The 13,573-nt window shown below is 30.8% G+C and overlaps 3 protein-coding genes and 1 long non-coding RNA gene across 11 annotated transcripts; 3 read left to right on the top strand and 1 right to left on the bottom strand.

Moving 5' to 3' along the window:
- The first annotated feature begins 423 nt into the window (after positions 1-423).
- Positions 424-4,505, top strand: Grip91 (gamma-tubulin complex component 3). The gene is made up of 11 exons (XM_083055290.1): positions 424-622; positions 1,128-1,294; positions 1,493-1,622; positions 1,680-2,100; positions 2,184-2,686; positions 2,869-3,061; positions 3,143-3,347; positions 3,427-3,648; positions 3,771-3,902; positions 3,988-4,248; positions 4,329-4,505. Exons 1-11 carry the CDS (start codon positions 544-546, stop codon positions 4,503-4,505), a joined length of 2,490 nt encoding a protein of 829 aa, XP_082911416.1. The 5' UTR covers positions 424-543.
- A 114-nt stretch (positions 4,506-4,619) lies between these two features.
- On the top strand, positions 4,620-5,851 carry LOC145945980 (uncharacterized). The gene has a single exon (XM_083055307.1). It carries the CDS (start codon positions 4,620-4,622, stop codon positions 5,388-5,390), a length of 771 nt encoding a protein of 256 aa, XP_082911433.1. The 3' UTR covers positions 5,391-5,851.
- Positions 5,852-6,211: 360 nt separating this feature from the next.
- Positions 6,212-10,288, bottom strand: LOC145945974 (rRNA methyltransferase 3, mitochondrial). Its single transcript, XM_083055297.1, has 6 exons — positions 10,148-10,288; positions 9,759-9,818; positions 7,473-9,205; positions 7,130-7,368; positions 6,900-7,055; positions 6,212-6,839 (listed from the first exon to the last, which is right to left on the bottom strand). The coding sequence occupies exons 3-6, from the start codon at positions 7,796-7,798 to the stop codon at positions 6,232-6,234; spliced, it is 1,329 nt and encodes a 442-aa protein (XP_082911423.1). The 5' UTR covers positions 7,799-9,205; positions 9,759-9,818; positions 10,148-10,288; the 3' UTR covers positions 6,212-6,231.
- A 113-nt stretch (positions 10,289-10,401) lies between these two features.
- On the top strand, positions 10,402-13,210 carry LOC145945984 (uncharacterized). Of its 8 annotated transcripts, XR_014426957.1 has the most exons (5): positions 10,402-10,528; positions 11,136-11,205; positions 11,289-11,458; positions 11,573-12,313; positions 12,385-13,210. It is a non-coding gene; the product is annotated as an uncharacterized LOC145945984 (long non-coding RNA). The 8 variants fall into 8 exon arrangements; XR_014426955.1 differs by having other exon boundaries at positions 11,136-11,458; XR_014426958.1 differs by having other exon boundaries at positions 10,523-11,458; positions 12,385-12,558; positions 12,653-13,210.
- Positions 13,211-13,573: the final 363 nt, after the last annotated feature.

A 13,573-nucleotide genomic window follows, 5' to 3' on the forward strand; every position in this document is an offset into this window, starting at 1 on the left:
CCGCACACGAGAGAGACGCGAGATCCTGATTCGCACATCACGAATGTGGCGGCAGAATGTTGGGAGAGACACCGGAAACGAAAACGATGTTCGTGTTACCGACGAGAGGCGGCTGAATGATGGTTTCCAAGTCGAAATGGATGCAGATGGCGCGACGAATAAAAGTTGTCCCAGGAGAGAAAATATTTCGTCTAATCGCTCTCGAGTCCCCTCCTCTTTTCAGGAGGGAATTCAATACAGTGATGCCAATTTCAAGGGCGAGCCGCGAGCGGCGGCGGGTGGTGGGGGGAGAGGCGTGGTGGGGGCTGGGAGGTGCGCGCGCCGTTTCGTCACATGACCGCGTCACGTGGCTGCGTCACGTGGTTTGCTGTGCCCCCTACCCCCACCCCCACGATTGGCATCACTGATTCAATAATTGTTTGCCGCTTTTGGCGTAAATTGAAGACGGCATTGAATCTCGCGTCGCGAAGAATGATTATTGTCGTTATTTAGGTGTGTTTTTCGGTATAAAAAGCAAGATAACGCGAGGCAAAATACGCAAACATGAATCTTGCGGAGGCTGAGACTGTCGCCGATCTGGTGCAGAACATGATTATATCTTTGTGCGGCGAACAAAAGCCAGGTTAGTCTCTCCCTTTCATAAACTATTGTCGATGTAATTTTATATTTGGGAAAGATTACGAGACGATCATTTTACTCGAATTAATCGCTGCGTTATTCGCTTTAAACATTGTCGTTGAGCATTTTTAATATCCTATCCAGATTTTTCTGACAAACCTTTGTTTATGTCCTGTCATCGCATCAACACTTGATGGGAAACATCTTATAAACTATCATTATTTTGTGATATGAATTTTTTTTATAATTCCATCATTATGCATTTTAAATTCGTGCTTTAAAATTGATCTTCTTTTTCTTCTCTATATGATTATTATATTTGAGCCTTTTATTTTATTCGTATGTCAGTTGGGCAATAAAATTTATTAAATGTCTGTCAGCCGTTGTATATAATATCTCGGATTTTTCATAGTATTTTTCTTAAATATTACACCATAATAATTTGTAACATATAAATTTTTGCAAGTATTATTATTTTATTATAATAATATCCTTTTCGTATCTTTCAGAATTGATCAGAAGATTCATGCGTTTTTCCCTCGGATTATTATCATCTACACAAGGTATAGAAACCTTGAGAGAGGATGAAGTAACTGTAGCGACGTACATAAAGAGCAAATTATCACCACGTGATGCAGTACAATTTGATAAACTACATAATGACTTAAAAGATGGGGTAATATAAAATCTTGCAATTTATATATATACATATATATATATATATACATATATATATATATACAATACATACATATATATATATATATCTTTAAACTTTGTTTTATATTTATTTAAATTAACGAGGTATAACAAAATAAGTGTTGAGTATAGCAATTGAATAAACATTTCTACATAAATGTTGTTCTTTCTTTAGCCGCTGAAGAATCGAATAAGTATTCTAATATTTCTGTTAAACATGGGTCAGTCAGCAGAAGCAATGAAGGAGAGAATTTTTTCATTTCCAGACATGAAATTGGGTTTAAGTTCAATTGCATCCACTAGCGGTAAGAACAACATTGTGGCATTTGTCAAGGCTATTCTCTAATTGTTTCTATATTTAGGGCAATCATCACAAACAACGTGTTCTCAAGCGCAACAAGTTGTATCACTGAATACGACAGAAACAAATTCGAGAGGATTGCTAATAAATCCGAGTAAAATATTCAATGAGGAATGTATTTCGGAAGATGTATTGGTTCAGGACTTGATATATTCTTTCCAAAGTGTTGAAGGAAAGATTTTAAAGCTGGATTCTAGTTATGGCTTTCAGATAGATCCTGTAGCAAAGATTAATAGATCACAAAAGCAAGCTGTTTTAAGACTGAGTGAATTAGGATACTTACATAATGTAGTGCGAAAAGGATTGGAGAGAATGTCTGTAGCTGGCGCGGGTAGAGTCGCTGACAGTTTTGTTGCGGCTCTGCATAAAGAATTGTCAGAATATTATAGATTCATAGCTATAATGCAGGAAGAGGTGAATAGGTAAGAATGAATTGAATGTATATAGAATGTATCATCAAAGATATACGAATCAAATTAATTAAAAAAATATTTTTTATATATAGGTCGCAAAATCAAATGGTTATGTATGGAGTTACATTATCTCATTTACATCTTTGGACATGTGATCCTCTAGAAACTTTAAAATGGTTAGCGAGTATAGTAAAAGCTTGCCAAGGTCAAAAAGGTGGCGCATTGGCATCTACCGTTTATGAATTCAGCTATCATGGAGATGCTGTTGTGAAGAATTTGGTCAAGAGAGTCTTGGAAAGTGTTTGCAATCCCCTGTACAATATGCTAATGAGATGGATTGCCGATGGAGAGTTAGACGATCCATATAAAGAGTTTTTCATTCAAGCATGCGCTGATGTTAGTGGTGACAGAATGTGGCATGAGAAATATCGAGTGAGAAATTCGATGGTGCCATCTTTTATTAGTAAAGCCCAAGCCAAGAAAATTCTAGGAACAGGAAAGAGCATTAATTTCTTACGCGAAGTTTGTAAAGATTTCTCACCTTGGCAGGATAAACATGCAGATATGTTCAAAAATTGCGATGAGGAATATAATGGTTAGTAAGCATGATAAGTAATATGTGATTATTAATAAGATCATTTTAATATTTTATATGTACAATATAATTTACAATTAATATTTAATGAAACTATTATATAAAATATTTTAGTATAGATAGTATCTTAAACTTCGTTAAATTTCAGGAAAATATTTAATGCTATGCCATTCATTTTTCAGTCGAAGTTTTTTTCGATATGGATCCAGATGGTCGCTTGCAAACTATGATGAATGCTGCTTATAAAAAAACATCAACCAGAGTTGTTGAAATATTGACAAAACAGTATCATCTTATGGACCATTTGCAGGGAATCAAAGGATATCTTTTACTTGGCCAAGGCCACTTTATTCAACATCTAATGCACTTACTGGAGTAAGGATTTTTCTTTAAAGCAATGTTCTCTTGCTCCATTACATTTCAGATCTGAAAAATCACTTCAATTGTATGTTTCAGACCTGAATTGGCTAAACCAGCAAGTTCTTTATATCCTCATAACATATCGTCTATTCTTGAAACTGCAATAAGAGCAACTAGTTCAAAGTTAGATGATTTAGATGTGCAAAAACGTTTAGATGTCAGATTATTAGCACCTTCAGAAAGTGAGACAGGCTGGGATGTTTTTATTCTAGACTATAATGTTGATGGACCTATAGGAACGGTAAAAAAAAAAACAGTCGTAACATACTAACTGTAAAATAAAATATAACTCAAATAATCTTATATATTTTTCTATTTAGATTTTAGAGCCATGCAGGCAAACGTATCAAACGGTATTTTTTGCATTATGGAGAGCAAAGAGGATGGAAACGATCTTGTCTGCTATTTGGAAACAACAGACAACATCGGCCAAAATGTTCAGAAAAATGCCAGAAGTACTGCCAATCCAGAATCATATTCATCTGATTACTAGCAGCATGGTCCATTTGGTGCATCAAATGCAATATTACTTTCTGTTTGAGGTAACATTGTGTAAACTATAAATTAAACTATTGTTAATGATTAAAACCTGTATTATTAATTTTTAATGATTTGTAGAAATTATTATTGCGAATGTCAATTGAGAAAGTTGTATTAATTGCAGGTAATTGAATGTTCATGGGATACATTTGCGAAGCAACTTCTTCAGGCAACGTCCCTTGATGATATAATTGCAGCTCATAATAATTTTGTAGATTCTGTGAGACATGGTACATTATTAGATGAGAAATCGCAGGTAAATATTTATAAAAACGCGCGGTTTTTTAATTTACACGCGAAAAAATGCATATTTTTACTGATATTCTTATAACCTGTTACAGGAACTTATGGATCATCTACGTTCAGTCTATAGTCCAATATTGGATCTTCAGAATCTTGAGGAAATTTTTCTTGCACGTGCTACTCAGGAATATGAGGCAAGATTAAACGCCGATAATTTCGTGCAGACGTCGTCTGAGCAAACGAAAAAGTGGGGTCGTACAAATAAGAAAGATCAACAAGCAGTAGAAAGAGAGACTGCATTTTCAAAATATTTAAACACACTTTCAATACAACTCAGACTACTCTCGAGAACATATCAGGTAATAATAAAATAAATTATTATACATATATCTATTTTCTCAAGAATTGCTTCTATAAAAGAAATGTATTCCTTTTGCAGGATCGTGTAAAGAAATTTTTATTAATGCTTGCCTCTGCTGAAGATGTGTCATTACAGTTACTTAGCGTACGATTAGATTTTAATGAATATTACAAGAGTAAGGATAGCCGACTAGTCGCGCCGTTAACGTATCAACACCGTAGACAAAGCGATCAGACTTTCTTCGGATGCAAGTGACAATCGGCAGCGGAAATTTTATCAGAAAACTTCATTGATCCAAGTAACATTTTTAATAAACATTCTATCCCAACTGGGCAGAATTCATCTAACTTTAATAGTAAGGATACAAGCATGACATTTGACTTTTCCAGTAATCATCTTTCTTTGGTTCATTCTTTATATGGGCATCATGATACCACTAATTTTTTTTATAGACCACAATCATCCATACCGATGACAGATGTCGACGACTCTGTCGCTTTGCACAAAAGAAGGTGTAGAACCAATTTGAAAAACGCCGAGCTAAGTAAACGCACTTTTAGAATATTTTTGGAAAAACAGATATTATCACATGTGGAAGTAGAGATTCGTAAAAATATTCACGAGGCTCAAACTCCGTTAACGCCCAATTTCGATTACAACAAATGCGATTTTACTTTAAACCATGCACGTTTATTAACGTTGTCCCCTTCGTTACAAACGACTGTATCAGGAAAAATGTCTATGAAGAATGACTTGAATTTACCAAACTTAGAAGTCGAAGTGCATTCTAGTAGTAAAGCTATAAGAATAAGTAATGCAATTATAACTGCTGATTCTGAAATTAATGTGTACGAGGATTCTGTTCAAAACAAATCAAAAGTTTGCACCTATACCGCATCTACGTCCAATCAAAATAAATTCACAAATCTTAAAATCAACACAACAGCTAATAAAGAATCTCATACATTCATGTACAATACTAGTCCAGAATGGTTTCAAGATAATGAGATTGTATCGGTCCATGGCTCTCTATTAAGTGAAACTATCTCAGATATTAGCTCACACAGTACAGATTTACAAAGAAATACTCATCACGAACGATGTCGTTGGAGACGCATACTCTTTTGTTGCATTAATTAAGCTTGTGACATTCATTGAATCCAAAAAAAAAATTCGCTTTAAAGTTTTAACATTAATATTATACATTGATTGCACTGCCTTCATTTCTTATATGCAATGCTTATTATATTTTTCTTTAAAGAGCAGTATTTTGTGATTATGGTAGAAAATTATATATAGAGCATATAATCTATAAAAAAATTATCTGTAAATTTGTTGGTAATTGTACAGAAATTTAAAATTTATATTTTTCACTATATGCTATTATAGATCAAATAGTGTAGAATGTATGTTTGCCATATTAATAGTAATAGTAATAGTAGAATATTATTGATATTTCTGTTATAATATTTTCGACATATTAAAATAGTATTAATTATAACACTTTTATTATCTAGGAATTTATTTCTATTAGTTTAGTGTTAGGTAAAAGAATATATACTTTAGACTGTATTGCATAGACTGTATCAATCAACTTTTTCGCCATATTTATCTTTTTGCCATATTAGAAAAATAGTGTAGCGTTCAACACATAAGTTATTTTTATATTATTGAAATATATATTGTGTTGCTAAATGTATTTAAAATTTATAATAAATTCAGAATGTTATATTCATTATTATCTTATCATTTTTTTAAACATGATATATAATATCATAAATATGTAGTAATAAAATCCTAATATAAATCATTAATAAGTATCAAAATATTTGACTAAAGAACTAAAGAAAAATATTGCAATATCAAAAGATCAATGTCCAAGTAATGAATGTAGTATTGTATTATCTGTGTCGTTGCAAGAGTAATTGGAGAGATTTGTGAAATATTATTCACATACAAAATATCATATAAAAGGATAATTTTATTCATCATTTATATTACGGGTCACAAACTGTCTTTTCATTTCAAATGTCACGATACCAACAGCCACACCAACATTTAAACTGTCAACGCCGTTAGTCAGCGGTACATTGACGCGAACGCAATTTCTCGCGTGAAGTAATTTACACGATTCGAGACTTACACCCTCAGTTTCCCCACCGATAACAAGCACCATTTCTTTCTTTGCGAAATCTAATTTGTAATAAGGCTCAACTGGGAGTTGAGATATTAACTTTCTCATTAGTGACTTGGTTCTTGCAGTTGGTTTATGCGATTTAACTTGATTTAGTAATTCGTCTACCGTGTCCTCTATTGGTTTATCGTTTTCAATTTGATCACTGTTGGCATCGTAATCATCCTCTTTTACATTATTATCATTAGCTTCGATACTTACATTTGATTCTGGATTAATCGTATTATCTTGTAACTTATTTTCATATGCTACATTGTTATCTGCTAGATACATCATCGATTCGTTGCTTATTAACGTTGTAACTTTATCCCATGAAACAGATGTATGTATTGGTACACGAAAATGTGCGCCAACAGCACTGCGCAAGACTTTGGAATCCCATAAATCTGTACATCCTAAAAAAGAAAAATGAATTAAGAATTGACAGTAAAAAAAAAAAAAAAACTATAAATTACCTTTCATTAATAGCAGCTTTTCACAACCAACTGCTGCAGCAGCTCTTACAATAGTTCCTAAATTTCCAGGATCTCTAATATTGTCGCAAATAATAGTCAGAGGTATAGCATCATTGACAGGTTGCTTGATAGCCACATCTGGGATCTCAAAAACTCCTGTCAAAGAATAATTATATTCATTTCTTTAAAATTACATTTTTTCCACATATTTGTAAAATTGAGATGTTTACCAAGTATTCCAGGAGAAGTTGTCAAGTTAGACCACAACTGAATTGTACGATATGGAACTTTATACAATTTTACTTCCTTGGATAGCGACAACGGTAGTACGTCAGATAATCTACTGAAGACTATCGCTTTTGGTTTTATCCCTGCTTGAACTGCGTCTTTAATCAATCGAAAGCCTTCTAAGAACATACTCTGGTTCTTTTCTCTCTTGTTTCTTGTTTTGACATTTATCAACAAAGAGCTGAAACACGAAAAATACAATGTGATATTACTTGGACACATCGGCTGATTAATAACTAAATAAAAATGTTGATCTATATATTATTTAAGAAACTACACACATACCTTACAAGCTTATCATCTGCTTTGAACCACTTGTATCCTTGTTCTGTGACTTCTTCTACTTTATTATCTTGCTTCTTTTTCTTCTTCTCTTTAACTTTTCGTGTTTTGGATCTTTCCTTGCGCGTTTTAAAAGCTTCGGCATGTATTTTTGTTTCTGCATCATCAGCCGTAACACCGAAAAGTTCGTCTTCATTGACAATCGCACTAGGAGTCCGACTAGCCCACCTAGTGTACCTGCATTTTATTTTTGTTCTTAGATCTACTGATCTCAAAAGATTTATGCCGCAAATCGATCTAACCGATAACTGCATCGTGCTGAGTAACATTTTTGAAAGACGCTAATGAATATTCCGTAAAAGTTTATTTATTATAATTATTATATTAATATTTTTTATTATGACACATTCACATTTTTATGATATTACTGAATCTCGATTATTAAATAAATTAATATTCAACCGAACACGTGCGACAACACGACGAGAATTTTCATGACCGCCCGATGCTGTCCGAAACTTGCCGATGACGCACGACAACTTTGATGACGTACGCGCTACAGCTGTTGCGCCGAGTGGTGGGGGGGGGGGGGGGAGAGTCTCATTTGACATTTGACAACTCTGCGAAATATGCATCCAATATGATCCAATTGCAAAAGAATAATATATACTTGGCAATAAACGTGTATTCATATTATCGCTCTGCAGGATAATTCCCGATAATTATTTGCGTGCAAATTTCACTTCTGACATTATTTAACATATATATTCGCGAAAAATACAAGCATGCGAATAATTGCAAATTTGTTCGCCGCGACGCATTTCATGATTACATTTATGATTAAAAATTTTTTTGATAGTAACGCTGCAGTTATCGAAATCGTCGAGATAGCAAATTCATTGCAACACTTACTTATACAATGTAAAAATAGAGTTTGAAAGTTATTTTAGTTAATATTAGAAATATGATCGAGATATATGATGGAAAATTGCAATATAAAAAATATATGTAGTAAGAAATGCAAACAAAGTAAGTAGATCTATTAAAAGAGACCTATATTAAAAGAGAGAAAATGAAAAATATTGTATAGTTAGTCTCTATGAATTTTAATAATTTTATTTGGCAATTAATAATTTTATTTTGCATATCTTTTGTCGTATACACTATAAATTTTAATGATTGGACACATTCCACAGTTTTGAGGCATCATATATCGATCATATTTTTTGAACAAACATATATCAGCAAAACTGATTGCAACGATAGGTATTATCTTGCAAGTTATCGCTATACACATAAAAAAACCAATGAAATTAGATTTATTAAGATTAAATATACAATATTCTATTTTTTTCACTAAGATTTTTTGTTTACATCTAGACACGAGTTAGAATGGAAAGAATTAATTCTTTTTATTATGATCATAGCACAAAAGAATAGGAAATGTATTTGCAGCAATAAAATTAAAAGTTATTTAAACTACATGAATTTTATTAACTTATTAGCTGTTCATCAAAAGGTGGAAAGTTCATATTACATATAAATTTTGTAAAGCATAAAATCCTACTTTAATAATATTAAAGTACTCCAAATTTTATCTACATACTGGAGTTACTTTAACGCATTACAAGTTTATCATTTTTAATATAGATTATATATGGTTTTTTTTATTATTAGTTAATTTAAGTGCGTTTATTTGCACGCGCATTTTCCGCCCGTTTTGCAGCCACATTGATCTGTAAAAACAAAAAGAATATAAGTTATTTATCTATATAATTTCTTTATGTATACTTTTTTTATTAAAAAAAAGAAAAGGGGAAAAATGTGTAAAACTTATAAAATAGGTAATTTTTATAAATAACTATTTAAAATAAAACTCTTACAATATTAACTATTCTGGTCCAAAATATTTCCATTTTTAATGGGATTAAAAATGAAAATTTAAATTAATTGCGTAATTTAAACATAAATTACATAAATCGTAAAATTGTTAAAAATCAAGTTGACAGAGAAAAAAAGACAAAATACATATAAACAGGAAAATAGTACATTAGTATTCCGAGAAATCGTTATTCATTTTCTTATGTATAATTATCGAAATAACCGAGAGCCGCGTCGAAGCTTCGAGTAAGATATTGCATGCAAAATGTAATGTGTAAGTTAATATATATGTATGTATATATATATGTATATATATATGTATGTATATATATATATATATAGACACAACGATAAACAAATAGTAAATTACGTAATCGAGCAAACAACTGAACTAATTTTTAATATTACCTTTGCATCCGGAGGCGCAGCACGAGCAGTTGTCACCGCACTTACAGTCCTTGCATTTGTCTATAATAAATTCAAATATTGTATAAATATTACAATGTCATACAAAACTAGTTGTATAATACAAGAGAGAAAAAAATATTTAAAAACCGCAATTAAATATATAAAATTGCGCAATAATACATTGACAATTGTCGAAACAATACGATAATTAGAAATCGATTGCATGACATCTTCATAAAAAACAGATCTCTTATTTTTCATTTATTTTCTATTAATTTTATATCAGTAAAATTCCTCTATAAGTTATTAGAGTCTATAACAATTGAGAGAAAATGTCATTATTAAATTATCTCTTAATATCCATTAAGAATTTATATGAGCACACTTACCCTTGTCGCATCCTGGTCCCGGCATCTTGGTCTCTTTGATTTGTTTCGCTTGTCGAGGATCGAGCTTCCAAATGCTAATGCTGCGGAATGCTTACTTGCCGGTACGATGTCGCGTCTTCGAATTTATTGATCATTCCCCACAACTATGGGCTTGGTTCCGTGTGGCTTGACAAGCATAACGCGCGACGTGTGCACAATCGCTAACATGCGTACCATGCGCAACTCCTCAAGGTCATGGTCAGCTCTGTCGGCACGAGTTTTTCTAGCTAGTACATTATTACAAGACAGACCAACGTGTAAATGACAGCACATATATATACACATTTATAAATATAGTTTTCTAAATGATTCAATTACTAGAGCATGTAGCGGATAATGTGTGTAAGTTGTTTTATGAGTAACTTTCATAATTAATGCGATATTAAATGCTCATTTGTCAATATAAAATAACATTTAATTTATGACCACCTAAAGACAAATTCATTAAAATACGATGTAAAAATAAATAAAATATCAGAGTAGATTAAAAGGTATAAAAGGAGAAAGTGTAATATATTGAAAATCATATCAAAAATGTAGATTGACATCTCTTATTACAATATATATTGCTATTTGATGCTGTTGTTCTGTACGTATTCGAATCAACGTTCTTATTTTTAATATATTTTTCGAATAAACGTTCATATTTTTAATATATTTTTAAATTTACTTGTTTCTCCTTTTCTGTCTACTCAATCTTTCCATTTATTCTTTTATCTTTTATATCGTATTGTCTTTAAAGAATCTGATCTATAATGTAATCATTTAAATATTATTTTACTCCATCCAAATTAAGTGTTTAATGTAAGACAGTTATAAAAATTATTCGTATAAAAAATAGCTTTCACGCTTTTATCCATGGTAAGCAAACCATTTAGAGAATTATATTTATAAATGTTTACACATCTATTTTTCACGGTGCTTAATCCGTTTCCATTATATGCATTAGAAAGTAGAGCGTTGTCTAAGATAAAAAAAAATTTGATCAAGTGCGATACATCAAGGACATGCAAGCCATGGTAATAATAATCTTCTAATAGTATAACGCGATCATTTTCTTGTTTACATAATTAAAAATTAAATATCCACATTATTGACACAGATCTAGAAGATGGTCCTGTCGCTGATGCATTAAATCAATCGCGAAAATTGCGAAAAAAATGACGCAGCATTGTAATGTTTTATACGCCATAACGCCTGATAACGAGAGAAGAAAAGAGAGAATCCTCCTAAAAAGGGTAAAGAAAAAGAAAAGAATGAATTTAAAATTAGGTAATAATATTTTTATTAGATTTTTTAAATATTTGAATATTATAGTTTTTTAAAATGTTTTATTTATAAAGTTCTTAATGAAAACATAAATTATATTATTAATTATATTATTAGTAGATATAGAAGAATAGAAAGAAAGAGACTAAAGAGAAAAAGAGTGGAAATAAAAGAGAGAAAAAAGAAAAGGAGAAAAAGAGAAGAAAGTTTTATTTAAAATATAAGAAAAGGAAATAAGAGAGTGAAAATGAATAAAGGAGAGAGAAAGAAAAAGGAAAAGTAGAAAAAAGCGAAAAGTTTTATTTAAAATTAAAGAAGAGATGGAGAATAAAAGAAAAAAGGTAAATGATTGAAGGAAAAGAGAGAATAAGGAATATATCAGATTATAATAATTATTAGGTATTAATTTTTTAATTGTTCGAATATTATTGTAATTTTAATAATCCTTTAAATATTTTATTTAAAGTTAAATGGGCTACTTTCGTGACAGAATTAAAATGTTCAGTTTAAAGTGATCCGTGGCTATGATTTGTTAAATTTGAAATTTTATTAGAATCATCATAATTTCAGATTTGATCAATCACAGCACACTAATCACAGCGTACCATTCATTTTAATTTGAATTATTTTAATTTTGTCGTGTAAGGGCATAGGAGACGAATTATAATTATTAATTATATCATTAATTTTATCATTTATAGATAAAGAATAATAGAAAGAGAGAAAAAGAGGGAGATAGAAATACAGAGAAAAAAGAAAACAAAGCTTTATTTAAAATAAAAGAAGAGAAATATTAAGCAAAAGAGAGGGAGAAAAAAAAGATTATAGAAAAAGAGAGAAGAAGGAATATAAAATAAAGTAAATTATCTTTAAATATTTTATTAAAGTTAAAGAGATGAATTGTATATTATTAATTATATTATTAATAGATAAAGAAAGAAAGAGAGGGAGAGAGAGAGAAGAAAAGAAAAAAAGATAAAGGAAAATGAAGAGGAAAAAAGGAGGAAGTTTTATTTGAAATTAAATAAGAAAAAGAGAATAAATAAAAGAGAGGGTGAAAGAGAGAAAAAGACTGAAATAGGAAAGAAGGAATATAATATTAAGTAGTATTTTTTCAGAATTATAAAATATATTATTAAATATAATTAATAAGTTTTAAATATTATTTATATTATTTATATTATTTAATTTTTTAAGGTTCCTTGGCATTTGCTGCGGCCATGTTGGATTTTGACGTCGAAGGTGAGAAAATACACGCTAAAAATTATTGCGTGCTATTTTTAGATAAAAAAATATTTTGATGAAACATAACTTCAGATGGCTTTAGCATACTTTTAAAATAGTCCGAAAACTATTCTTTCCCTTCGAAAATCAATCAACAATCGTAAAATGATCGTGATGCAGATTTTGTCATACGAAATGCGCAGTAGAAATGAGTTTCGACATATATTACCGCGATATATGCATGCAGTCACGCATAACTCGTGATAATGTGCAGACAATGTACTGTTAAAATGTATATAAGATTAATTTTTTGCACATTTTGAAATATCGAAAATTAAAATTTTTAAGCCGCAAATCCCATACGGCGCAGATTTATATAACGTATATTCGTCCAAAAAGATAGTACGCTGGTATGCTTATGGTACAAAGATAATCTGCAAATAATACATTATTGAAATATATATACGATGAAATTTTGGCTCGCCTTAAAATATTAGAAATCGATACTTTTTTACAGTTGACCCTATGCGACGCAATCTTATTCTATGTTTATCAAGTTAAAAAATTTGTACGCTGGTGTCTGTTTGGTACCAAATGATTCTGTAATGAATGTACTATTATAATGTACGTATAATCGATGAATTTTTGGCTCGTCTTAAAATATTAGAAATCGATACTTTTTTACCGCTGACCCTATGCGACGCAACATTATTTTATGTATATCAAGTTAAAAAATTTGTACGCTGGTGTCTGTTTGGTACCAAATGATTCTGTAATCAATGTACTATTAAAATGTATAATCGATGAATTTTTGGCTCGTCTTAAAATATTAGAAATCGATACTTTTTTGACGCGGACCCTGTGCGACGCATCCTTATTTTATGTTTATCGTAT

Source organism: Prenolepis imparis, unplaced genomic scaffold (genome assembly GCF_030444845.1).
Source record: "Prenolepis imparis isolate NDT839.2.m4 unplaced genomic scaffold, iyPreImpa1.0 SCAF_15, whole genome shotgun sequence".
In the NCBI taxonomy this organism is placed as follows: domain Eukaryota; kingdom Metazoa; phylum Arthropoda; class Insecta; order Hymenoptera; family Formicidae; genus Prenolepis; species Prenolepis imparis.

Bases quoted from the DNA above. Each gene is read 5' to 3' on its own strand.
- Grip91 (XM_083055290.1), top strand. From the start codon at position 544: ATGAATCTTGCGGAGGCTGAGACTGTCGCCGATCTGGTGCAGAACATG. The intron at 623-1,127 runs GTTAGTCTCTCC...CGTATCTTTCAG, and splicing joins GTGCGGCGAACAAAAGCCAG to AATTGATCAGAAGATTCATG. The intron at 2,687-2,868 runs GTTAGTAAGCAT...TTCATTTTTCAG, and splicing joins TTGCGATGAGGAATATAATG to TCGAAGTTTTTTTCGATATG.
- LOC145945974 (XM_083055297.1), bottom strand. From the start codon at position 7,798: ATGTTACTCAGCACGATGCAGTTATCGGTTAGATCGATTTGCGGCATA. The intron at 7,056-7,129 runs GTAAACATCTCA...ATTCTTTGACAG, and splicing joins AACTTCTCCTGGAATACTTG to GAGTTTTTGAGATCCCAGAT. The intron at 6,840-6,899 runs GTAATTTATAGT...TTTCTTTTTTAG, and splicing joins AAAGCTGCTATTAATGAAAG to GATGTACAGATTTATGGGAT.
- LOC145945980 (XM_083055307.1), top strand. From the start codon at position 4,620: ATGACATTTGACTTTTCCAGTAATCATCTTTCTTTGGTTCATTCTTTA.